The sequence below is a fragment of the Epinephelus moara genome, chromosome 5 (genome assembly GCF_006386435.1).
Source record: "Epinephelus moara isolate mb chromosome 5, YSFRI_EMoa_1.0, whole genome shotgun sequence".
Lineage (NCBI taxonomy): Eukaryota > Metazoa > Chordata > Actinopteri > Perciformes > Serranidae > Epinephelus > Epinephelus moara.
The window spans coordinates 41,672,634-41,697,053 of NC_065510.1; the positions used below are offsets into that span (position 1 = coordinate 41,672,634).

The 24,420-nt window shown below is 38.5% G+C and overlaps 1 protein-coding gene across 1 annotated transcript in view; it reads right to left on the bottom strand.

Annotated features, from left to right (window-relative positions):
* Window positions 1–877: 877 nt before the first annotated feature.
* Window positions 878–24,420, bottom strand: part of zmp:0000001082 (integrin alpha-D) — a 36,023-nt gene continuing 12,480 nt past the window's right edge. The window contains exons 11-31 of the mRNA XM_050043591.1: window positions 23,874–23,991; window positions 22,890–23,032; window positions 20,727–20,873; window positions 20,412–20,609; window positions 19,864–19,994; window positions 17,366–17,523; window positions 17,107–17,270; window positions 15,220–15,336; window positions 11,967–12,037; window positions 11,740–11,881; window positions 7,711–7,809; window positions 7,451–7,530; window positions 7,238–7,318; window positions 7,038–7,113; window positions 4,454–4,561; window positions 4,312–4,353; window positions 4,101–4,226; window positions 3,899–4,012; window positions 3,752–3,784; window positions 3,525–3,635; window positions 878–3,364 (exon numbers count right to left, since the gene is read on the bottom strand). Of these exons, the coding sequence (XP_049899548.1) occupies window positions 3,134–3,364; window positions 3,525–3,635; window positions 3,752–3,784; window positions 3,899–4,012; window positions 4,101–4,226; window positions 4,312–4,353; window positions 4,454–4,561; window positions 7,038–7,113; window positions 7,238–7,318; window positions 7,451–7,530; window positions 7,711–7,809; window positions 11,740–11,881; window positions 11,967–12,037; window positions 15,220–15,336; window positions 17,107–17,270; window positions 17,366–17,523; window positions 19,864–19,994; window positions 20,412–20,609; window positions 20,727–20,873; window positions 22,890–23,032; window positions 23,874–23,991 (2,490 nt within the window). The 3' untranslated portion in view covers window positions 878–3,133. The remainder of the gene's footprint in view (window positions 3,365–3,524; window positions 3,636–3,751; window positions 3,785–3,898; window positions 4,013–4,100; window positions 4,227–4,311; window positions 4,354–4,453; window positions 4,562–7,037; window positions 7,114–7,237; window positions 7,319–7,450; window positions 7,531–7,710; window positions 7,810–11,739; window positions 11,882–11,966; window positions 12,038–15,219; window positions 15,337–17,106; window positions 17,271–17,365; window positions 17,524–19,863; window positions 19,995–20,411; window positions 20,610–20,726; window positions 20,874–22,889; window positions 23,033–23,873; window positions 23,992–24,420) is intronic.

Consider the following 24,420-nt stretch of genomic DNA (forward strand, 5'->3'; position numbering starts at 1 on the left):
TCTAGTTGCTAGTTACAAGGCACATTTGATTTTGTTATAGAGGGCTACGGACTATTTTATCGAAAGAAAGAAAAGAAAAGAAAAGAAAAGAAAAGAAAAGAAAAGGAAATCATGGCAGAGATGGGTTTGCATGTTTGAGGGCTTACAGCCTACAGCAAATGGCACCATTTTTAATTTAATGTGAGTTCTTTGAACTCAAGTGTAGTTCCAAGGTGGCAATCTGAATCATTTGCAAAGCCCCCCCACCCCACAGGCCTCAGTGCACTGCCTGTACTGTATATGTATATGCCCCTGTCACAAGCACATCTACATCTATGTATGTTTTAAGGCTTCCTTGCCGTTTAAGTCAATAAAAACATTTTCTCTTAACTTGAAATTTTGTTTTTTAGGCCAGAGATGAAGAATAGCTGAAAGATTCTCATAGACAAGTAAACTTCTCAGCAGAGACACTGTGGAAAGTACAAATTACAGTATTAACTAGAGAATCTTTAAAAATTGCAGGTGTGAATGCTGCATGCTAAAAATGAATGTTAATTTTAATTAACATGTATGGATTAATGTATGGATTCTCTTAAAAAAAAAAGTAGACCTCTCAACAGAAACATTGTGGAAAGTACAAATTACAGTAATAAATGTCATAATAGATTTTTTTTTAAATAACTTGCACCTTCCTAAATCTATGTGCACAGTTGTTGGGCAAAGTCATTTATCTCGACAGACTGTCAGTGAAAATGCAATATCTTTTTAAATTTGTTTCTTTTTTTGCATGAACAAAGGTGTGTCTCTGTTTAAAACTGGCACAAAAATGTATTTACATGCCATAAATTGATACATGAAAAACATACTTTGATACAAAATTCAGGCACTCACCCAGATCTGACGGACAAAATGTTTTATTGATAGAGAGCTTAAAACATGTTCATAAATCACACATACACTGCACCCACAAGAAAATCTTCAACACTTGGGAGCTAATTAAAAATAAAATGCACATACAAACAAAGGAAGGTCACGATATAACAGTGAATATATGTATACAATACTGCAAATGTACACAAAAATTGATCTCAAAGATGTACAATTATTAACACCCACTTCCAGCATTCTCAACACTATTTACAGTATCCCTCTACCTCCATTCACCATGCCTCCAAGTGCCACCAGCTTGCCCAGGTAAAGTATTTTATACAGTATTAACAAAAATTTAAATGCAACACTTTGGTTTGCTACCACTTTTCACACTTTTTTTGAATGCACTCAATATTTCTCTCAAATTCTGGCCACAAATTTGTTAAAATCAGTGTCAGAACACTGCACACTGTTCTATTCTACAACAGTGTGCTCCAAATCCTGCCAATAACCAGCAACTTCACACAGCCACTAAAAAGGAGTGGGCCAACATTCTACAGGGCTCTATATGAAGGAAATGTGTCACACTGTTTGAGGCAAATGGTGTCACACCAGATACTGACTGATTCTTTGGGGTATCTGGAACCCAAATCTGCATTTTTGTAGCACTTAGTTATGTAAAATCCAAATAAATGTCTTTTTTTCAAGGTGAAGATGCACATTTTAGTGTCTTTTTATTGTGACCATCCCAAGGCACACCTGTGTAGTAATGATGCTGTTTAATCAGCATCTTGGTATGCCACACCTGTCAGGTGGATGGATTATCTTAGAAAAGGAGAAGTGTTCACTGACACGGATTTTAACACATTTGTGACAATTTGATTTAAAAGGTTGTGTTTAAATTTTTGTTCAGTATACATGAGTGTTAAGCTCTCTTACTCCCACACAAGGGCATATATATTGTTTCAACATATGGGGGGACTCATATTAATCAGGTCTGGTGGTCATCCCCCTGATACCTGACCACCAGTTACCTCGTGACCAAGTCATCTCCAACTGAGCACACAGTACCTGCTGAGGAGGACAGATATGCCATTCATAGCTCAGAAAAGCTAACAATAAAATAATGGACCTTGAGTTAATTTTTTGCCTTTATGAAACTACATTTCCCTCTTTGTTGATATGAACCTAGAGCTAGGAGACAGTCTAACTTAGCATAAAGAGTGGAAGATGAAGGAATACAGCTGTCCTGGCTCTATTAAAAAAAAAAAAAAAAAATCTGCAAAAAATAGTCTGCCACACAACCCCCTGTAAAACTAAAACTGAAAGCTGAAAAGTCCTCTTTATATATATATATATATGCTTTTTGTACAGATAAAACAAACAAGATATAACATGTTAATCAGTGAGCTTGAGACGGCTGGTAGGTGAAGATTGTCAGAATCAGAGAAAGCTGGGCTAACAGTGCTCCACTGTTTCCAACTTTATGCTAAGCTAATATCTCCTGAGTGGTATCAGTCCTATCTAACTCTAAACAAGAAAGCATAGAAGCATAACTCTCAAAATGTGGAGCTATACCTTTAACAATGTCACTCACTAGTATTGTGCTCCTGTGCATGCTGCATGCTTTATAATTCAGTCAGTCCACTTAGGGCCTGTGTCCACATAGCATTCTTTTTCTCAGCGCCAGAGTTGTTTTTGAATTATTCCCACTGAGGACAGAGCGTATGCTGTTGCATGCGACCGCCTAGAGAAAAATCGTCATGCCAAGCGTCTTTTTTCGAGGCGCTCTGGCAATCGTACTATGCATGCAGCCATGCGGTCTGGGCGACCATATCGGTTTAGTGGACATTCAATGAGAGTATGTCCGAGCCTGACTACTTAAATCCAACAAATAATAGCAGTGACAAAAAAAAAACAAAAAAGAATGGGAAATAAAATAAAAAGGAATATCTCGGTATGTTGTCATGAAATGAATATATAAATCAAATCCAGTCATCATCATTGGTTAATGTTACATTTTCAAACTGTAATTGGTCATCATTAGCTGTTATTTAAGTACATTGATTATTCACCTAATAAATCATGAACTGCTTTCCCCTATATATAAAGAAATGTGCCACTTTTAATAACAAAAAGTATCGTACTGGTATCGATATCGATGCTGGCGATTCTGGCCCTGTATTATCAGATCAAAAACAAATTTTGTGGTGTCACCCACCCCTACCGTTTCTGCCAAAGAAAAACGCTATGTGGACACAAGCAGTTAGGTTGGTTTATCCATTTAATTCAGTCCCTTCTCTGGATCAGCTGGTTGGATGCTGCCGTTTGTCTCACCATCATCAAGAAGAGTTTTTTCCTCTGGTGTTGGGTCAGGCTTGCTGTCAGTCTCTGAGTGGCTGTCTGCTCCCTGGGTGGGGGCAGTGGTGGACTTGGTAGGGGTGCCTGCCTGAAGAGTAGCTTCCTCCTCCATCTCTTGATAATACTCAAGTGTTTTTCGCTTGAAGCAACCCAACTTATGACAGACACAAGAAAAATCATTAGACCACATAACCTGGTGACCCATTTCACAACAAACAAAGCATTTTTTATAAATTCAGTAACAGCTCTGATATGAGGACAGAAGTTTGTCCTGGTTTGTAATGAAACTCTTCAATTTGGGAATTGATTCTCACCTTAACCATGATGATGGCGATTATGATCAAAAGCAAGAATCCCAATCCAGCTCCAGTTGCAATGATCTGCAGTTGATTCGGGGGAATAATGAACTCAACCCGAACTTCAGTCTGTTGGCAGAGAAAAATAAAGTCTTTAAAGTGGGGCCGTAGGCTTATTTGAATGAGAATCTAAAATATCTTATATATAAAAAAGTTTTGGCTCATTGTGTGTAGACTGAATGTACCCATTTCATTGTTGGATCATTGCCAGACTTCTGCTGTGTAAAAAACATATTGATTTTGTGTTTAATAAACACAATAAATTTGGTATCCTGAAAAACAATAAAGCAAAATCTTTGAAATGGCATTACTGTGGTCATACGTCTACGTACCTGTTGTTTATGAGAGTCCAGCAAATATTGATTCTTGTCGTAGCCAACTTGTATAAAGCTTTTGAATTTAACCTCTGCACTGTCTCCAGTATATCTTTTAAGGAAGGCTATATTCTGCAAAGTAAGAGTCAATCAATGATATACTCATCCTTTTTAATGCTACATGTGTTGTGTATTCTGTCTGTGTGTTCTTGCTACGTACCGCTGCATGCTGTTTGAGATCCTTGAACTGTATGTCTCCTGACAATGTGAACTCAGTGGGTGATTCTTTCTCCAGGATGAAACTGTCACATACTATGACTCTGCAGTATTTTTCTGGCGTGCAGTACTGTAACACAGCAAAAGTTCTTTTTATTTAGGGATCATTTCACAACATGTTCAGAATATTTTGATACTAGATATGTTTAACTTACTTCAGAATTCATGTTATTTGTGGCTGTGCATTCAGTTTTGTTCTAAAAGAAAGTAATTTGTAAGCATTAAGGATTTGTAATTCTGTACACAGCAGCAGTATAGATAAGAATATGTCGTTTTCGCTGGCAGTGGCGAAGTTACCTGCTGGACATAGACTTGATAGTTCGTCATTTCAAAGTTATGCTCCAGTTTAGTTGGGAAGAACAGGGACACATTGATGGGAAAAGCCTTGAAACCAAGATTATCTATCTGTGGATAGGGAGAGAGAGTTTTAAAATAATATTTTGACACTTTGGGAAATATTCACTTCCTTGCTGAGGGTTAGGTGACAGGATTGGCTACCAGTCTGGTTGGTTAATATGAGGCTACAGCCAGCAGCCAGTTAGCTTTGCTTAGCAACAGCTAGCTTCACAGGTACAGGACAGGTAGCAAAATCTGCCCACGAGCATCTATAAAGGTGCAGTGTGTGGGATTGAGGGGGATATATTGGCAGAAATTAAATATAATATAATTAGAATGAAGAATTCTTTCATGTATAGTCACCTGAAAATAAGAATTACTGTGTTTCTCATACCTTAGAATGGGCCGTTTACATTTACACAGGGAGCAGGTCCTTGTCTGTGGAGACTGCCATGTTGCACTGCCATGTTTCCCCAGTAGCCCAGAGTGGACAAACCAAACACTGGCTCTAGATAGGGCCATTCATGTTTTCGCATTGGCCACCATAGTTAGAAGCCCCTCGGAAAAACGCGGACTTTTTTTTAACAATTATTTTTTTGTTTTTGAGAGGAGACATGCTGCTCATGGTAAAAAAACACCTGAATGTCTAGATTGGAAATAAGGTGAGCACACATTAAGTATCAGAGAATAAAAGGTGAGCACATATTACCAGGTGTTGGGCTAGCGTGCCGTCTGCGACTGGCTGAGCAGTGTTAGACAAACACTGATTTATAATGTAAAACTGCTTTATTCAGTGTTTTTGCTGGTTTTAATCAGCTGGTGCATTTGTTTAGGAGAGGAAGTGACCTCTGAGGATAATTCAGCTTCTGTTAAAAACCTGCTTAACAATGAACATCGAAGGAATTCTAATCGAGAGAAGTTTCAGCTGGTTACAATCTGCAATCCTCAAAGCTGAACACCCCCAAATTCCCCTAAATTTTACACACTTGATTTTTAAGAATTATCTTTTTCCTCCTCCTTCATAATCTTTTTCCATCCATTTTGACATCTTGCCTTTTCTCTTTCTCTTCTCACAACTGTTTTTGTTGAAGTGTCATCTGACCATCTCTGTTCCTGCCCCCTTGTCCTGTCCTACAACTACTTTTGGAATCATGTTTGTCTTCACCTGAGAAACTATAGCCTAATATTCACTCTCCTTGTTGCTCTGTTTGGGTCTTCACCAACCCCAGGGTAAACTAGAAATGAGCATTCAGTAGAGTGCAGATCTCTGCCAGGTGGCCACCCATGCAGACTGAAACCACTTTGGACCAATGGTTCCCAACTGGTCCAGCCACAGGTTTCAGATTTCTCCTTAGTCACTGGTTCAAGGTCCCACAGTTTTAAACAGCGCCATACTCGCATTTGGCCATGTTGCAACCCACTTTTGGACTGGACTCTCTCATAATAACATCATATCTATAGTTCAAATACAGTGCCTGCAGCAGAACTTGATCTGCTCTGTGCAACACTTTGCAGCTCTGTCAGAAATGACAAGGTGCAAACATGATGCAGTGCGTCTGCTGGAAGACTGCTAGAGTGGCCAAGATCAGTTCGTGTGGAAGAGATCTGCACTCTATTGAGTGCATATTTCTAATTCACCCTAGGGTTGCTGAAGACCAAAACAGAGCAAAAAGGAGAGTGAATATTGGACTAAAATTTGTCAGGTGAACTCAAACACGATTACAAATGATTGGTAATGCTGCTGTTGAGTGTGTAAGTAGTCAACTGTTTGCTACAGTAACAAGTTCACTGTAATGTCTTTTGAGGTAACAATATATGTTTATTTTTCTAAGAACCCAAATTTCAGAATTCTATTTTGTGGGGCCTTTATTAGTTCCTATTTCAGAATAGGTACTCCTTCAGCACAAGAGTAACCATGAGTGATGCAAGTGTTATCGCAGTTATCGGTGCAGACGTAAGTGTACGTTTCTTGGTCTCATTAAATTAAAAACAGTGCCATTTGCTATACACATTGCATATACCCTTGAAAAAGGGAAATCTATTATGTTAATTTTTTTGTTTTTTATTTTTTTGTTGTAAAATAGTCAATAGCATCTGTAACAGAATTATATGCTTATTTCAGATAAACTATAAACAATTAAAATGGTTAAATTAGTCATTTCTAATTTTCTTTGGTATTTTTTTCTTTGGTCATTTTTGTGAAATACAGATATGTATTCATGATTGCTGGGTAATACATATGTTAATGTTATCCAATGTCAAGTCTCTGATCATGTAAGGATATATGTGCATGATAGCATACATTATTGGGCCCGTCATATTTGTGTGCACTGGTGCACTGGGGCCCATCCTAACTACCTTACACCACTGGAAGACACCCATTATGTCAGTGTTGTGTTGGGTGATAGCTGAGATGCCCCAAGTAACCAGACAATCAGTGAATGCAGGTCTAAAACTGCAGCTTGATCAGTACTGAATGATAGAAGAGTTCAAATTTGCTGCGGGACTGGATGATTGCTTGTTTCATAGCAATTTACTGCCTCACCTTATATATAGCAACCAATTTCTTAGGTCCAGCATCCTCAGCTGTGAAGTTTATGTAGGTGATAGGGTCGTCTTTCCTAAACAAAAAAGAAAAAAAGAATTCACAATGATCACAGTATGAAGGTAGCTGTGAGATAACCTAGCTACTGGCTGGATTCTATACATACATATGTAACTATTTATGTGAATAGTACCACTTACACTGTTACTGCCATTTTAATTTGATACTGTACAGAGATGCTTTTTGCCATGGAAGAGATCCTGGTGGAGTTTGCATTATCACTGAGGATGAAAAAAAGCATTTCTTGTGAGTATCAAACATGAAATATGTTATGGTAGTAAATTATATTTTAATAATACAGACAAAATGTTAAGCTTTGTTCTGTTTGTTGGATTGTTTAAGAAGGTATCTACCTCTTCCCAGTAACAGTCATTGAAATTGTGTCATTCCACTCATAATTGTTCAAGACGCGGAAGGAAGTTCGAAATGTTGCCTTCAAACAAAAAAACAGACAGTGATGTTAGGTATGAGTCAATGTGAAAGACCAACGATTTGCATTGGAGAAGTTGCCATGGTTGTAAATGTCAAAAGTTCAGGCAGTTGGTTGCAGTTCTTGATTTCTGAAACTTCACTTCTGTCTGATATGAGAGTGTCAGGGTGCAGAATGACTCACAGACGTTCTGCTGCGAAACACAGGACGGCTCACATCACATATACTTCTGTCATGTATTTCTTGTAGATCTCTGCAGCTATGGACCGTTGGTCTTGTTGCCTGTTTTAAGAGAAAAAAAAGAATGTGTTAAGTGAGAACCTCTGGAACACTCAAAGAAATTTTATGAACAGACTATGAGAATTTATGCAGTTACAGTTCATAAAATGTACCTAATTTATTTTAATTTTTATTTATTTTAAAGATTATGCAATTGTTTTTAATCAATTCTATGTATTTCAAATATGTTAAATTTTCTTACACTGAACAAAAATATAAACACAACACTTTTGTTTCTGCTCCCATTTTTCATGAGCTGAACTCAAAGATCTAAAACATTTTTATACACACAAAAGACCACAAAGACCATTTCAAATATTGTTCACAAATCTGTCTAAATCTGTGTTAGTGAGCACTTCTCCTTTGCCGAGATAATCCATCCCACCTCACAGGTGTGGCATATCAAGATGCTGATCAGACAGCATGATTATTGCACAGGTGTGCCTTAGGCTGGCCACAATAAAAGGCCACTCTTGAAATGTGCAGTTTTGCTTTATTGGGGGGGTCTGGGGGGGTCAGAAAACCAGTCAGTATCTGGTGTGACCACCATTTGCCTCACGCAGTGCAACACATCTCCTTCGCATAGAGTTGATCAGGTTGTTGATTGTGGCCTGTGGAATGTTGGTCCACTCCTCTTCAATGGCTGTGCGAAGTTGCTGGATATTGGCAGGAACTGGAACACGCTGTCGTATACGCCGATCCAGAGCATCCCAAACATGCTCAATGGGTGACATGTCCGGTGAGTATGCTGGCCATGCAAGAACTGGGATGTTTTCAGCTTCCAGGAATTGTGTACAGATCCTTGCAACATGGGGCCGTGCATTATCATGCTGCAACATGAGGTGATGGTCGTGGATGAATGGCACAACAATGGGCCTCAGGATCTCGTCACGGTATCTCTGTGCATTCAAAATGCCATCAATAAAATGCACCTGTGTTCGTTGTCCATAACATACGCCTGCCCATACCATAACCCCACCGCCACCATGGGCCACTCGATCCACAACGTTGAGATCAGCAAACCGCTCACCCACACGACGCCACACACGCTGTCTGCCATCTGCCCTGAACAGTGAAAACCGGGATTCATCCGTGAAGAGAACACCTCTCCAACGTGCCAGACGCCATCGAATGTGAGCATTTGCCCACTCAAGTCGGTTACGACGACGAACTGCAGTCAGGTCGAGACCCCGATGAGGACGACGAGCATGCAGATGAGCTTCCCTGAGACGGTTTCTGACAGTTTGTGCAGAAATTCTTTGGTTATGCAAACCGATTGTTGCAGCAGCTGTCCGGGTGGCTGGTCTCAGACGATCTTGGAGGTGAACATGCTGGATGTGGAGGTCCTGGGCTGGTGTGGTTACACGTGGTCTGCGGTTGTGAGGCTGGTTGGATGTACTGCCAAATTGTCTGAAACGCCTTTGGAGACGGCTTATGGTAGAGAAATGAACATTCAATTCACGGGCAACAGCTCTGGTGGACATTCCTGCAGTCAGCATGCCAATTGCACGCTCCCTCAAAACTTGCGATATCTGTGGCATTGTGCTGTGTGATAAAACTGGACATTTCAGAGTGGCCTTTTATTGTGGCCAGCCTAAGGCACACCTGTGCAATAATCATGCTGTCTAATCAGGATCTTGATATGCCACACCTGTGAGGTGGGATGGATTATCTCGGCAAAGGAGGAGTGTTCACTAACACAGATTTAGACAGATTTGTGAACAATATTTGAGGGAAATGGTCTTTTGTGTGTATAGAAAATGTTTTAGAGCTTTGAGTTGGGAGCATAAACAAAAGTGTTGCGTTTATATTTTTGTTCAGTGTAAATTAAGTTTATGTAATAACTTTTACTTAATTCTATGTTGCCTAAGTATGTTGAATTTACTTTAAGTTTATGTAATTACTGTTAAGTTTTTTTGTATTTTAAATATGTAAAATTCACTTTAAAGTTTACATAAGTACTGTTACTAAATTCTATGTAGTTAAAAAATGTTAAATTTACTATATAAAGGTTACGTATTCATGTTTAATAAATTCTATGTATTTGAAATATGTTAATCAACATATTGGGTACACATGGAATTTATGAACAGTAATTACATAAACTTTATTAAAGTAAATTCTGTGAGCTGTAGTTTCTCATAGTCTGTTCACCTCAGTGTTATTTGATTTACTTATAAAAATGGTAGTTTTTTGTAGTTTATTTAAGAATTACTTGACTCAGTTGGATGGAAATTTTATGAATGCAACTGAAAAACGTAAACCTGAAAGTTTTTAGCTTGAATTAACTGCTGTGACATTTGTGTTAACAGGACCGTAGATGAAAAAAAAAAAAGAAGAAGAAGAAAAAAATTCAAACTTACAGGCAAGTCTAAAGAAAACAGCATTAGTGTTATGTTGTGATTTGAAACACTCTGATGCCTCTGAAAACCCACACTTCCTGCATGGGTTACAAATCACCCTCTTCCTCTGTGACACGAGAAGTGTGAAAGAAAGCTTTGCACTTGGCATCTGTGAAGATTCATTTAATGAATGTCTTTTTTTTTCTTTTTTCCCCTAACAATAATAATAATAATAATAATACATTTTATTTGGAGGCGCCTTTAAAGTCACCCAGGGTCATCTTACATAGCATAGAAGATAAAAGATCAATAAGACATCATTAAAACCCTGTTACAATTTATTTGTTAGATAATGCATAATAACTATCATGACTCCTAATAAACTGCACAAAAAGTGTGACATATATTAATAATCTTATCTGTTGACATGCAGCTTATATAGAAGAGGTGCAAAGAGCTGATAGTTAGTTGACATGTCAGTGGGGTTTTTTGACAAGCAGTTCAACAGAGACTGAATAATCAGGATTCCTCTTTAGCTATTCTCTGATGGAATGGTTGTAAACACTGATGACTGGATGAAACACAGATAAGGTCATCATGTGTAGTTTAAGTTACAGTTACTGCAGATTTTTCAGCAGTGCTATTATTCTGTGAATTTCTCATTTCACCTCATCCCAAAGGTGCTCTTTATGGACAGAGATCTGGTGACTGTGTTGCAGTTCACTCATTGTGACACTCATGGAACTAGCTTCAAATGACGTATATCTTGTAGCATGACGCGTTATCCAGCTAAAAGTAGTTATTAAAACGGGTAGGCTGTTGCCATGTGGCCAACAATACTCCAGTTTACATTCACTGTGTGTTTGTTTTCCTGTGATAAGTAATGCACCAAAATTCATAGTTATCCCACACAATCATAAGTCAGTAATTTGTGTATAACCCACTTATTTTGGAAGGCTGCAATCACGTGACCAATGCGCTGATGGGAGTAAATAAGGAAGTGGTTTCATAAGAAGGCAGGTTGAGGTGGTGGATGGGCCACAAAACACAGGACTTTGACTCGTGTTTGGAACTGCTGGCTCTTTCAGTCATTTTAAAGTACATCATCACCATGTTTCTTTTCCTAAACCAAACCACATTAAGATAACTTGAAGTACATAACTTTATGTTGTTTACATGACATGATTCGTTGGGTGCTAATTCGTAGGATATCCTACAAACCATTGTGTGAGTATAATGTTGCATTCCTATAACATTTTCAGACTCAGGAGAGACAATTCCTCTTCCTTGTCAAAACCTGGCACCTATGTTACCCACAATGCAACTCCAAGACCAACAAACTGATTGGAGATTCTGGCAGCTGTAGCTGCTAATAGCTAGTAGCAACTAATGTAGCCTGTGAGCTTAATAAGCTTGTTTCTTTCAAACTCCATAGCCCTGGACTAAAAAAATTGAATTATTTAGCCCCAAACAATGCTCATTCACATGACATCACTTGAGGCAATCCCCATGAACAAGCAGGTGTACAGGTGTCTATACAGTAAAGCAACCTCTGAGCAGGACATGATATATAAGTTTAACTTTAAGTCACCTTCTTAAGAGCCATCATAGAGAAGGAGAGGCCTGGGGGATAGTGCATTGTTAGGCTGGTGTAGTATGAGTCATCACCATGATTGGACAGTGTTATAGAAATGTTGAAGTAGTTATTTTCCACCACCAATAATGTTGGGCTCCTAAGAAAAAAAAGAGCATTTCTTAGATTTGGTCATATGATGTTAATATTACAGTTGCTGTGCTGTGTTTGTCATATATACGTACGTGAAGTTGAAATCCACCTCAAGTTCGGCAATACAGGTGTCATTTTTTCTACAATGCTTTTCAAATGGAACCTGTATATAAAATACAGAACAAGACACAAAAAAACAAAATTTAAACAAGTTTAAAACAGTTACCAGTTTAAACAACCTTTCTAGGTTCTGTGAACAGACATGTTCAAATAGAACAGTGCCTTCCATCAGCATTATTTGTCTCAGATGATGATGATGATGATTCTGATAATGATGATGATATGACTGAAACATAACAGGAATGACCCGAAAAGCTGATCTACATTTACCATCTACCAGCCCTAGTAATATGCTGGTTTACAGCCATGCCAATAACATAGCTCTATAACTGGCAATGTTAGTAGGTAGGTACACTTCTTTCTGCTCCACCACTTTGGTCCCAACTGAAATATCTCAACAATTATGTCAATTATCAACAATTATTTTAAATGTCTTGATATGACATTTTGCACAGATGTGTAAGGTAATCAGAGAAATAATTTGAATGACTTCTGACTATTCATCCAATTTCACCAGCAGGTTGATAGACCACCAAGATGCATTGTGATCCAATCACTCAAACCACTTGCCAAGGTGGTCTGGGACACATCTGACAACATATCTTTTGGAGTGCAAACACTGATTCATTCCTAACAAGTACCACGTCATCAGTGCAGGAGGTAGTAGTGGCTTAGTGACAATGTCCTAAAGCGACTAACTGTTGCATGACTGTCCATCCTTTTGCCCTCCAGAAGGACACATGTTGGATTCTACTGGCAGTGACTGTAACGAAATCTGAACCCAAGTGGTAAGCTGGAGACACTTGATAGACACAGGTGTGAAAAGCAATATGTCTTGGCTGTCCATTTCACTGAAACACATGTATAAACAGGCTTTTGCATACCCTGCAAAACATTTAGACACAAAATACAAAGGGACCCATTAAATTGTTTATGTCATGTTTGAAAAGGTCTACAGAGTGCTCTAAGGATGATATTTTTCTGTAAGGCGACCCAGAGGTTAGTGCTCTCCTGGTTCCCTTGTGAAAAAGCCTATGGGATTTTTTCATTAGACTGTGGATTATTGCAGAAAATAAACTCTGTGGCAAACAAACGTTTATGATGCTTACACATTTTGTTCAGCAAGATAATCTTCACAAATGAACCACTTTTATGATTTTTGAAGCCTAAATGCAATCACCAGAGGTTAAAAGGCTGTCATTAGGCTATAAACAAACTACACTATGGTCCCATGATTTAACATCCCTAGTACAATGAGGCTGTAAACAAGTGTTTGGCATGATGACATTCTGTAGTCTCGTTTAGCCACTTGTTAGCAACCACCTCTTTAAGACACATAAAAGCTTAGAAAATCACTGGTTTGGTATTTTCTGATGCATTTTATGTCAGAGAACAAAATGTGAATGTCTTTTAAAGGGCCAGTGTGTAAAATGGGTTGAAAACAGTGACATCAGTGGTCAAATTCTAGATTGCAGGGCTCACTCGCTCACCCCTCTCGTCGGGTAAATGACGGTGGCCTCGTAGGGACAAAAAGCCTTGCGCACGAGTTTTTCAGGAGTAGGTCTACCTAGCCACGAGGTGAATGTTTATTTAGAAATCTAAACCATGTTACGATATTGTAATGAATCCCTCACGAGCAGGAGACCAGAGGAGCGTTCGGGAAAAAGGCCAGTTTATTTGAGCACTCCAGAAACTCCGGTAACACTCCAGGGGGTAGCACATAAAAGACTCCATCCCAAACTCTGACTCTTCTGGCGTAACAGACACACTTCACAACTTTACACACATACTCGTTTACCATACTGAGTGGGGACCCCCTTCCCCTCTCTGCTCCGCCAATCTCCAGCCCGCACACTGACTGACAGCGTAGCCGGTAAACAGAGCTCAGCTGTTTATTTAGCCTAGCAATATCTCCGGACTATAGTAGCTGCAATGGACGACTTTGAACGCGATTTTGAAGAGTTTCTTGTAGCGGACACAGACCCAGAGCCATACCTGTTTGAGCCGGAGCATACAGATGAGGAACTCCATGTGTTTGATGCTGAGCGGGCGAGAAGAGAGGCTGAATGCACAGAATGGGATTCGGTGCTACTGCTACCATCGTTGGGGAGATATATCATCAGGAGGAAAAGCGCCGCAGAGAGTGCATCACAAGGAGTGAAGTTGCGTCTTCTTTTCCTCGCAGATGACGGTTCGGGTTCATTCTCTCCTGTTGCGTGGTAAGTGTGGTCCATTCGCAAACTTTATAACTAAAAAAACTTTTCACTACTCTCTATCGACGAACTACTAACACTCTCTGCTGTTTCCTCCTCCTTCTTCCTTCCTTCCGCTGTCTTCGTTGGTTTATTTATACACGCGAAACGCGTTCTCTGGCTGGCTGGATTGTCCGCTCGGTCTGCCGTACATACATGGCAGCGCAAGATGGCGATCTCTCTAAAGCAAGGCCCTTGCTATATATATATATATAAAAGCATAATTATAAGGCTACAAAAACCAAACGAATTTTATTTTATAGCGATCATACACTTGTATAAACATATTAATGGGTAGAATATTCAGACTCAGATTCAGATTGACAATAAACCATGCCAAATATTACACACTGGCCCTTTAAGCTTGTGTTTACCACAGGCCTTTTTTTAGTTGTCTAACCAAAAACTTATTCAAAAACCTATTGACTACCAGCAGTGCAGAAATGGTAACTCATTTGTGGGTACTAGAACAAATTCCTGGGGCACTCTGTACCTGCTGTAGGCTGGCTATAAACTCAAGGGACTAGAATTGTCTTTGAAGCCAAAAGCCTGATATACAGGAGCTTATTCATACTGTTTATATTTGTGACTGGTCTTTGAAGATTTGTATTTTCAGTTGGAACAATTTCCTTGACAAAACAATAGTAAAGCTTTACATTTTAAGTTTCTGGCTAGCCTGGTAAAAAGTCACTGTTTTGACTTGTTCAGGTTTAGTAACAAATATGTTCTCAAGGCAGTCTTTGCTATCTGAGTCAAAGGTCAATCCCCGATTGGAAAAGAGTGCCAAAAGGCAAATTAACAAAAAGCTGTCATCACACATTTAAGTCAGAATACCATTTTACATCTTGCTGTGTGCCTTGTAATATGCAGAACACTGGTTCTTTTCTTTATGTAAACACAAATGTCTTAGTAATTGAGTAAGGATGCAATTCATGTGACTGCTGTAGCCTTGTGCTGTAATCACTGTACATACCTCAACAGCAGCCTGCCTTTTGCTGTCCATATTCAGGATGGCACTTGCACCCTCACTGTCAACTTGGGAAAAGTTTAATTTGATGCTGATGGGTGATAATGTGTCTTTTACACATTTCTGCAAAGAAGAAGAAGAAGAAGAAGAAGAGTTATCTGCTTATTGTTGAAGTGCAGACAAAAAACTTTTAGAAAGTTTAGTTTTAGTATTAATCTAAAGGGCTGAATAATGAACAATGTATTTGCATAATTATTAGTATCACTGTTTTAGGGTTTTTCTGGCGATGAAAGTGAATAAGTTTGGATTATAGTTTTACAAGCCAAGTTTCTGACAATGGGACAGAAAAGGTGTTGCTACATAGGCAAGTGGGTTGATGAAGATTCAAGCTTTTACATTTTTATATCATAACAAGCATAGAAGATCTAATGAAAATCATCAGCACTTTTTCATTTTTGAGGCCAAGTCTTGGCTTGAAAAATGCCCAAAGTTAAAGTAAAGTAAAAGACACAACTGAACACAATTGGGAGAAATCTGTTCAATGTAGAACCCTATGGGCACAACTGTAAATATACTTGGCATGCTCAATGAAGGAAGCAAATCTGCTACATTATACAACAATGAGACATGCCTCAAGGCTCAACTCTTGGTCCACTTCTTTTTTGGTTTTTATTAATGACTTCCCCTCAGTTTTTCTCTGAATGTTGTGTTCAACTTTATGTAGATGACACAATAATATACACATCTAAAACTAATTTATTACAGATTGAATCAACTTTGCAGTCTGATGTTAGTACCCTACAACACTGGCTTGCCGCTAATAAATTACTTAGCAATAAAACTAAATCTGACACTATGATTTATTTTACTTGTAAAAGCATTTTAATTTAAATCTTAAGCTAGTTCATGTGTTATTACCTGTCTTGATGGTACATCACTGCAAAGAGCTGAACACACCAAATACCTGGAACTATGGCTTGATTCTGATCTTTCATTCAAATGTCATATTAATTATATTGTAAAGAAAATTACCCTTGGTATTGGTATTCTTTATTGGTCCAGAAATTGCTTTTCATTGACTTCACTTTTGCTTGTATTACAACCCCTTTTTTCCAATACTGGTATTTTTTTAAATCATGCTGATGTTATATATCAGGCTGCATCTAAAGCCAACCTTCTATCTCTAAGTATAGTTTATAATACACTATGTAGCTTTGTTCTTGCCTCTCCTTTACATGAGCTAAGAAGGCCTTTATGTTTAAAGCTCCTTCTGTTTAGAATAATCTACCTTTAAATCATAGATCCATATCATCTTTCCATTTGTTCAAAAATGCTGTCTTCCTATCATAGGATCAAGTGTACATGTTCATAATAACACATCTATAATTTTGTTTAATTATGTTATATAACTATATTATTTGATGCTATCACTGACACACACACCTTTCCATCTGTGATTGAATGATCCATTTTATACTCTGTTTGGAATATGATCTCCTCATTTTGTATGTCTATTTACTGTTTTGTTTTTTGTTGCTTGTTTTGTTTTCTCTTATCATCATTGTGGTCTGTTTGTTTGTTTTTGTCATACTTGGTATTGTTTAATTATCACATTACTTTTATTTCTGTTAAATGTTTTGTCTAATTGTGCTTATATTGTAATATTTCTATTTAGGTCCCCTTGAAAACAAGATGGTACATCTCAAGGGGTTATTCTTTATTAAAAAAAATCATAAAACTTTATTTGACTTAAAGTATGCTATGGAGGTTAATGGAAAGCGCTAAATACTAAGTAGCTGAGATATCAAAACATGGATGATATTTATAGATGTTCAGATAGGTGATAACTGCTCATAGTTAAAGAGTATATGAGGGTGAATATTAAATTCATACTGGCATGTAGATGGAGTAGTTGAAGCAGGTATCTTCTTTCAGCTCCTGCGTGGAGGTAAGGTTCCTAGCCTTCTTGTCGGATGGACTGAAGAAACCTCGAGGTGTTTGTCTCATTGGATCCACATTGAGTGTCCATGAGATGTTCAGTCCAGAGCTCATTTCTGCTGAAAAGGAATACAGCAAGAGTAAAGTAACACACTTATTGGGTAAGCAGTATCAGCAGCTGTTAATGAATCACATTATTGGGTCAGGTCCGTACCTGTATTGCTTTTTGTTGTTTCTACCATTTCAAAGCAGGCTGTTAAGGTTACCATTGGTAAATGTTCATCTTTGTTGTCCAGGCAGTCAATTTTGTCAGTGCTTATCTCCTCAGGTGTAAAATAAAGTCGTGCCATGACATTAAAGACGGGCCTGGACCTGAATGACATTTATCAAAAAAAGGAATAAAAGGATTAGCCTTTGAAAATGATATTTTCTATCAACCTTATTCCTGAAGGTGCTACTCTAGAAATGATTATAGGTAGAACTTCCAGCTAGTGGAAGTAGTTAGTCCCATTGACTGTCTACTGTTAGTCTGAGTAGCTAATCATGGTGGCCAGCTGCCAACTGTGATTCTTTTTTAAATTAATTCTCCTTCAGTTTAGCAAATATTGCTTTCGTTTTTTTAAGATACTTAATATCATTAAATTAGCATTTTTAAAATGTCCCTGTGGAGCTCTGAGACCTGTTGAGCTGGTCGTGCCCATAATGTTATTAACCACCAGACTGAGCTAAATTTGTTGATCGAACAACAGTGTGTTGAACATGCAGGCAGAAAAAAAAGCTTGTTCTTGTATCTGACGATCCAGTTTCCATCACCTACCTACAGAGAGGAAGAAGTTTCAACCGTTACCATACAGTGTAAAAATGCACTAACCCTTACTGAATCAATATAGGACAGGATTTTTCCCGTATTTGCATGCATCCTCTATTCTAAGGCATACACTTTGTTTTCACATCCTTGGACATAAGGAATATTAAAACCGAAAGAATTAAGAGAGCAGAAAAAGCATTAAAAATCAGAATTTGCGGAAGAGAATGACAGCTACAATGGCAGGTCTGTCACTCAACATCAGTAGATAATATCTGTCTCTCCCTGTCTGAATGCATTCTCAACATACATTAGAAAATTGTATGTTATAAGATTAACTCAATAGCATAGCAATACCTTGAATTAGGTGTTCATCTAGGCTGTGAATGTCTGATTTACCATACTTGGTTCATCATCATATAAAAATAATGCCTAAAGTTATTTATATTACTAGTTTATATTTCTAATATTACTAAGATATGCTGCTAAATTCAGCATTATGTTTTACTAAGTAGAATTCCAATTTAATAAATCAACAGTTATGAAAACTGATAACTGTGCTGTTAAGGCAGACAAGTGAAGCATTAGCTGGTAAACGTCACATTTAATTCACTTTACATGGAGCTAAAATTAATACTGAATTATGGCAAATCTTCACCAAATGTGTTAGTGTCTGTTTAAGACTTGTAAGAAATCATAAATCCTTTTTTAGAAGGTGCAGATGTTTATCATAAGCTAGCTTGGGCTCTGTCAAATTTAACAATATGTTAACGTAGCAAGGCAAGCTAATTACCTGAGCGCTTGATTAAAAAGGAAAACTATTAATACTTTGTGATGGCTGGCAGAGATGATAGAGATAATATCATGTTATCCCATCTGAGGTGTAACAGGTGGTGTGTTTCATATTTTATTTCCCAATAGCTCTAGGAAAGAGGATTAGCATACCATTAGCATACCATTACCATTGGGAAACACCTGACTCCCGCCCATAATTCATGCAGGGTATCATGGGGGCTACGAATAAGGTGGATACTTGTATTCTAATGCATAAAGGATGGGCAAACAAGACACCAGTCCATGCCTTTGAATTGTGACTTTGAACTCATCCATTGAATCATTTTATATAGGCAGTGGGTCACTTCATTTAGACATTCATCATGAACCATACACAGTACATGATGATTGATCAGCTTTGTAGATTGTCGCATAGCGCTTGGTTGATTCTCCGACAATGTGTTTTTTCTGTGTCTGATGCCAGAAGTTAGTGCCCAAGCGCTGGATTTTGACGACTTTGGAGTAAGACCGAATTGGACCAATGCACTGACAGGCATAAACAAGGAAGCAGTCCTGAGCGGTCTTGTAAGGAGGCAGGTTTGGGTGGTGGATGGATCACAAAAACCCAGACTTTCCTCCAGGACTTGGAGACATCTGTTCGGAATCGTGTGAACTTCTGATTGAACTGATTCATTTTAAGGGACATCCTCACCATGTTTCTTTTCCTATACCTAACCTCTATAATTTTATGTTAATTACATAACTGAACATTAAGGATGTAACATCATTCATTGGGTGCTAATTCATAGGATATGGTAAATGGACTGCATTGGTATAATGCCTTTCTACTCTTCCGACCACTCAAAGCGCTTTTATACTACATGTAACATTCACCCATACACACACACACACACACACACACACACACACACACACACACACACACACACAGTGTGTGGTGCAACCTGCTCCTCAGTAACCACTCCACTCACTCCACACACCAATGGAACAGCCAACGGGAGTAATGTGGGGTTCAGTATCTTGCCCAAGAATACTTCGACATGTAGACTGGAGGAGCTGGGGATTGAACCGCCGATCTTCCCTGTAGTGGACAACTTATCCAGTATCCATACCTTAAGACAACAGCAGTGCCCTGTGATCCAACCACAATATCTGGGAGTCCGTCTTCTCCAAGGTCAATGTCCCCATCAATTGACTGTCCAAAGAATCTCAGTCCAGGATATATTTTCTGTCCCATGATTCTCTGGAATAACAAGAGATTGAACAACTAAAAGTCAGATGCTAAGTGTTTAGTTATTTTGACAGATGCCCAGGATGAGACAGATACAGTTTTTAAAAGTAAATACCAAAATCATTGATAAATCCTGATGATAATCTTATCCCCTACAAAAGTAATGTCATTCCAAGGATGGCTTTTTAGTTTTATTCAAAAATCAGTTTTAGTCTGATGTATTGGCAAAGAAACACATTTGCCTAACCCTGATGATGTTGAATAAACAAGGGAGAGACTGACTGATGTGGAAATATATTTTTTCACCCTCTGCCAGCATAGTGAACCTCTCCTGATCTGTTGCTGTTTCATGTGCCAACTACCTTTTTTCCCCAAAAATTCAACTAAACAAAATCAAAAATATAATGTGCCAGGTTTTCTCTGTCTCACCTGGCTGAACGTATCGCGTATCCCTCTTTGTCTGTCACCAAGGTAGATGTACACAGCCCCGCTGTTATTGTCCTCAAGGGGGGCTCCAACAGCAACGTCTCTGAGTCCATCTCCATTTAGATCTGCGAGACTGGATATGGTTGTGCCAAATCTCCCCAAGAATGATGCAGTCACATTCCATTCACTGTTCAGTTGCATCTGTGGGACATGAGAACATATGTTTGTTAATTAAGAGAATAAATGTTTTGTTTAGCTCCTAGTAACATCACAAAAGCTTAAACACTTCATTAAATCTGAGCCTTTATCCCAGCCCACCTCATTAGTCAGTGTGTAGATGACGATCTGGCCTTCTTTCTTCTCTTGAGGCTGGTAAAACAGTGGCGCTCCCACCAGCAGGAAATCAGTGTCACCGTCTGAGTTGACATCTACTGAGCACAGCTCTGCACCAAAGTAGGAACCAATCTGGAGAGTAGAGTTTATCATCTGAGTTAGAGAAGAACTTTCCTTAATCATTTGTGAAAAACCTACATGTATAGAAGTAAAGTTAGGATTAACATTGCTATGCTTTGAACAACTCTTTCAGTTTCTTACAAAAAAACTAGGTGCCAGTCTAAAGGAAGTGCTCTGGTTTCCTTTCTGCAACTGCAGAAAAAATTATGTGCCCTTGCATGTTCTTCAAAAGGTGCAACATGCAGTGTTTTGCATCTCTAATGCATTTTATACTGAACAGAAATTCAAATTCAACACTTGTTTTTGCTTCCATTTTTCTCAAGTTTAAGTTAAAGATGTAAGAGTTTTATGTGCACAAAAGACTTAATTGTTCAAATTTGTTAAAATCAGTGTTAGAGAGCCCTCCTCTTTTTCCAGGATAATCCATCTAACTGTCAGGTGTGGCACATCAAGATGCTGATTAAATAGCATGATTATTACACAGGTGTGTCACTCTACAATGTGCAGTTTGGTCACTCAACACAATTATACAGAATGGTATGTTTTGAAGGAGTGTGCTATTGGCATGATGACTGCAGGAATGTTCACCAGAGCTGGTATGTGAACTGAATGTTCATTTCACTACCATAGGCTGTCTCCAATGTTGTTTCTGTGAATTTGACAGTACATCCAACCAGCCACACAACCGCAGACCACATATAACCACACCAGCTCACCTCCACACCTGACACTGAGACCAGCCACCTGAACAGCTGATGCAACAAATGGTTTGCACAACCGAAGAATTTCTGCACAAACCTTCAGAGACCATCTTAGGGAAGCTCAACTGCATGCTCATCATCCTCAGCAGGGTCTTGATTTGACTGCAGTTCGTCATTGTAACCAGCTTGAGTGGGTAAATGCTCATGGTCAATGGTGTCTGGTCCTTTGCAGAATTGTTCTCTTCACAAATAAACCTCAGTTTACACAGTACCAGGCAGATGGCAGACGGAGAGTATGGCATTGCGCGGGCAAACAGTTTACTAACTCTAATACTAATGATTTCTACACAATTCCTGGAAGCTGAAAACATCCCAGTTGTTGCATGGCCTGCATTTTCAACAGACATGTCATCCACTGAGCATGTTTGGGATGCTCTGTAACAGCATGTACAACAGTGTGCTCCAATTCCTGCCACTAGCCAGCAACTTGACACAGCCACTAAAAAGGAGTGGGCCAACATTCCATAGGACACACTCAACAACCTAATCAACTCTATATGGAGGAAATGTGTCACACTGTTTGAGGCAAATGGTGTCACATCAGATACTGACTGAGTCTTTGGGGTATCTGGAACCCAAATCTGTATTTTTGTAGCACTTAGTTATGCGATATCCAAATAAATGTCTTTTTTCAAGGTGAAGATGCACATTTTGGAGTGTCTTTTTATTGTGACCATCCCAAGGCACACCTGTGTAGTAATGATGCTGTTTAATCAGCATCTTGGTATGCCACACCTGTCAGGTGGATGGATTATCTTGGAAAATAAGTGCTCACTAACACGGATTTTAGCAAAGTTGTGACCAAAATTTGAGAGAAATGTAATTATTGAATGCATAGAAAAAAAGTCTTAGATATTTACCTCAAACCTTTGAAAATGGGAACCAAAAAAGTGTTGCATTTAAATTGTTGTTTCATGTACAAAACAGATCTGCAAAAACACAATCAGGGCCCATCAGCCTGGTCCAAGAAACATTAATTTGGTTTTCTGAACAACTTTGCAAGGTTAAAGCTGAAGTCTTCTAACAGTGGATATAATGTAAGTGTGAAGGGGTTTCTAGGTTACTGAGCAAGGTTATCTCAAAGGTAAAACATAAACCTGTCTGTTGGACAGGCTCCTGCTCTTTAGGTACAAGGTAGAGAAATGTCCTAAAAATAGACACTGGCTCTAATGCTGGAATAACAAACATGGTGAACATACCACCTTGAAAGCAAACAACAAACAAATTCTGTTTGGAATATGTATGATAAATCAGATGTTTCACTAACCTGTTTCCCTTCAATTTTTTGTGCTGCGTACCACTTCTTGTCATTTTGTCTGAAAAGAATGATCTGTCCTGTGTGGTTAAATCGTGGTGCACCCGTGAAATACAGAGCAGCGTTATTCTTCTTTCCGACAGATATAGAGTATCCTGCAACACACACACACACACACACACACACACACACACACACACACCATCTGATAAATGTTCATTCACATCAAATACGTTAAGATTTTACATTTTTTGTGTTAAAATGCAGGTTAGAAAGTGTTAATGTTAATCATGTTAATTTTTTAAGAAACACAAAGCTATTGTGTCTTTTTATGAAGGACTGTAGATATGCACTCACTTAGTTCATGATCTCATGTATTTGCTTCATTTACAGTACAAAGCCATTTTTAACACACATACAAATACTATCATATATTAAGATATACTTACAACATATACTACCACAATTACTGTTATTATTATTATAATATTATTATTACTAAAATTATTGTTATTGTAGCTATCGTCATTACTGCTTGCCCTGGTTGTCTCTCTGTCTCTGTCTCTCTTGGTCTCATTTTCTGTCTCTGTCTCAGTTTCTCTCCCCATCTCTGTCTCTCTTTATGTGTCATTTTGTCATACGGATTACTGCAAATTTATGATGTCGATCTGTTCTGTACGACATCTATTGCACGTCTTTCCGTCCTGGAAGAGGGATCCCTCTTCAGTTGCTCTTCCTGAGGTTTTTTACCATTTTTTCTTCCCCCCGTTAAAGGTGTTTTTGGGGGGAGTGTCATTTGTTATAAAGCCCTCTGAGGCAAATTGTGATATTGGGCTTTACAATAAAATTTAATTGAATCAACTTTAATTGAACCCATGTTTTTTTTCCCAAACATCACCTTAAATAAAGTAGAACATCAGTATCTCAAGCCAAAAAAACATTTTTAGTAAAGAGGCAGATCATCTGAAAAGAAAGAAATATCCTGATGTTCAGTACCCATGTAGGAGTCCATCTCCATGAGTGGATCCTCAATTTGTGTTTTGTCTTCTCCATGAATGTCTTGAAGAGAACCACGCCAGCTCTTAGATCCCACTGAACCCAGAATCAGTCTCTCCTGTTGAGAGAAATGTGCAGGTCAGAGCACAGAGAGGAGTGGAGCTACCGACAGTAGTTATGTTGAGAGGAGACAGATCAACAGTCAGATTGTGGCTGGTTGGTCCAGTGAGGCAGCAGAGAGGAAATCATGAACAGACATCCAAAAATAAAAGAGATTTCCTCTCCAACAAACAAGTCAGCACCACACAGTTTTATAACCACTGGCATCTGCCAAATGGTGTATATGCCCAATTATAGTAGAAATTATTATTATTATAATGGACCTTTTTCACAGCAGACATTTTGACTTGTGTCAGTAGAAAAAGCACAGGTGAAATTGATAACATTAAGGATGGCTGAGTTCCATTCAGTGTCCCAGTAAGCTAGTAACATTTAGCCAACATGGACAATACCAGGGTCTCCCCTAAGTGGAACGCAGCTGTCATTA